The sequence below is a fragment of the Thunnus albacares genome, chromosome 22 (genome assembly GCF_914725855.1).
Source record: "Thunnus albacares chromosome 22, fThuAlb1.1, whole genome shotgun sequence".
Lineage (NCBI taxonomy): Eukaryota > Metazoa > Chordata > Actinopteri > Scombriformes > Scombridae > Thunnus > Thunnus albacares.
The window spans coordinates 11986945-11989444 of NC_058127.1; the positions used below are offsets into that span (position 1 = coordinate 11986945).

The 2500-nt window shown below is 41.0% G+C and overlaps 1 protein-coding gene across 1 annotated transcript in view; it reads left to right on the forward strand.

Moving 5' to 3' along the window:
• The window catches only part of LOC122974487 (protein starmaker-like), an 8812-nt gene extending 6603 nt beyond the window's left edge, over positions 1-2209 (forward strand). The window contains exon 9 of the mRNA XM_044342522.1: positions 2025-2209. Within this exon, the coding sequence (XP_044198457.1) occupies positions 2025-2209 (185 nt within the window). The remainder of the gene's footprint in view (positions 1-2024) is intronic.
• The last annotated feature ends 291 nt before the right edge of the window (positions 2210-2500 follow it).

Below are 2500 nucleotides of genomic sequence, written 5' to 3' on the forward strand. Positions count from 1 at the left end.
GCTGTAATTAAACCTCTTCTTAAAAAGCCTACTCTTGATTCAGGTGTTTTAGCCAATTATAGACCTATATCTAACCTTCCATTTCTATCCAAGATCCTTGAGAAAGCAGTCTCTAATCAGTTATGTGACTTTCTACATAACAATAGTTTATTTGAGGATTTTCAGTCAGGATTTAGAGCGCATCATAGCACAGAAACAGCACTGGTGAAAGTCACAAATGACCTCCTAACTGCATCAGACAAAGGATTTGTCTCTATACTTGTCCTGTTAGATCTTAGTGCTGCATTTGACACAACTGACCATCAAATCCTTTTGCAGAGACTGGAACATTTAATTGGCATTAAAGGAACTGCATTAACCTGGTTTAAGTCCTATTTATCAGACCGATTTCAGTTTGTACATGTTAATGATGAATCCTCCGTGAAGGCAAAAGTTAGACACGGAGTTCCACAAGGTTCTGTACTTGGACCAATTCCATTCACCTTATATATGCTTCCTTTAGGTAATATTATTAGGAATCACTCCATAAATTTTCATTGTTACGCAGACGATACCCAATTATATTTATCAATGAAGCCAGATGAACCCAATCAGTTAAACAAACTCCAAACATGCCTTAACGACATAAAGACCTGGATGACCTGCAATTTTCTACTACTAAATTCAGATAAAACTGAAGTTATTGTGCTTGGCCCTAAACACCTTAGAAACACATTATCTAATGATAAAGCTGCTCTGGATGGCATTACCCTGGCCTCCAGCACCACCGTAAGGAATCTGGGAGTTATCTTTGATCAGGATATGTCCTTTAACTCCCACATAAATCAAATTTCAAGGACTGCCTTTTTTCACTTGCGTAATATCACAAAACTCAGGCACATCCTGTCCCTAAAAGATGCAGAAAAACTAGTTCACGCATTTGTTACTTCTAGGCTGGATTATTGCAATTCCTTATTATCAGGCTGCCCTAACAAGTCTCTAAAGACTCTCCAGCTGGTCCAGAATGCAGCTGCACGTGTATTGACTAAAACTAGAAAAAGAGATCACATTTCTCCCATTTTAGCTTCACTACATTGGCTTCCTGTAAAATCTAGAATAGAATTTAAAATCCTTCTCCTAACTTACAAAGCCCTTAATGGTCAGGCACCATCATATCTTGAAGAGCTCATAATACCGTATTATCCCACTAGAACACTGCGCTCCCAGTATGCAGGCTTACTGGTGGTCCCTACAGTCTTTAAAAGTAGAATGGGAGGCAGAGCCTTCAGCTATCAGGCTCCTCTTCTATGGAACCATCTACCGGATTCAGTCCGGGGTGCAGACACCCTCTCTATGTTTAAGAGTAGGCTTAAAACTTTCCTTTTTGATAAAGCTTATAGTTAGGGCCGACCAGGCTCGCCTTGGATCAGCCCTTAGTTATGCTGCTATAGGCCTAGACTACTGGGGGACTTCCCATGATGCACTGAGCTCCTCTCTCCTCCTCCTCCTCTCCATCTGTATGCATTCATGTAACATCAATGCATGTCACTAACTTTGCTTCTTCCCCGGAGTTTTTTGTGCTTTCTCATCTCACAGAAAAACCTGACTCCCGGGCCGAACCATCGCGGTCCTTCACAGTCCTGATGGCATCCTTCCCTGGCTGTTGCTGCTTGTGCTTGTTGTTGTTTGTTGTTGTCGTTGTTTTTCTTCTGTCCCCCCTCCCCCTTTCCCTCTCTCTTTCTCTCTCTCAACCCAACCGGTCAAAGCAGATGGCCGCCCACCAAGAGCCGGGGTCTGCTTGAGGTTTCTACCCGTTAAAGGGGAGTTTTTCCTTACCGTTGTCGCCAAGTGCTTGCTCATGGGGGAACTGTTGGGTCTCTGTAAATTAAAGAGTACGGTCTTGACCTGCTCTATGTGAAAAGTGCCTTGAGATGACTTCTGTTGTGATATGGCGCTATATAAATAAAGATTGATTGATTGATTGATTGATTGATTTCTTAATGGATTACTGAATAAATTACTTTTCCTCAACTTCAAACCCACAGAGCATCATGGGACCAGTTTGACAGACAGTGCAGCTGAGCAACAGAATGACACCCGTCATGAAGATGGCGAACTGATGCAAGTTAAGGTGGACGACAAAAGAAAAGTAGGAGAAACCGACAGTAATGATGAAGAGAAGACAGAGACGGGTCACAGTGATGGTGAGGGACAAATGAGAATAGATTGATATGAATATATGGAACAATCATGTAACTTACATCTCTGAGATGAAAACTTATGTATATATGAGGCAAAGCACATCTACAAATGTGTGAAAATTTTAGACCTTCACGCATATGAACAAAATCAATGTGTGTGTGTGTAAGAAAACACATCGAGCCATATATATATGTGTATATATATGTATGTATATATATATATGTGTGTGTGTGTATGTGTGTATATATATATGTGTGTGTGTGTTTGTGTGTGTGTATATATGCATAACCACAAATGTGGGTATGGAGGTTAAGGCTTC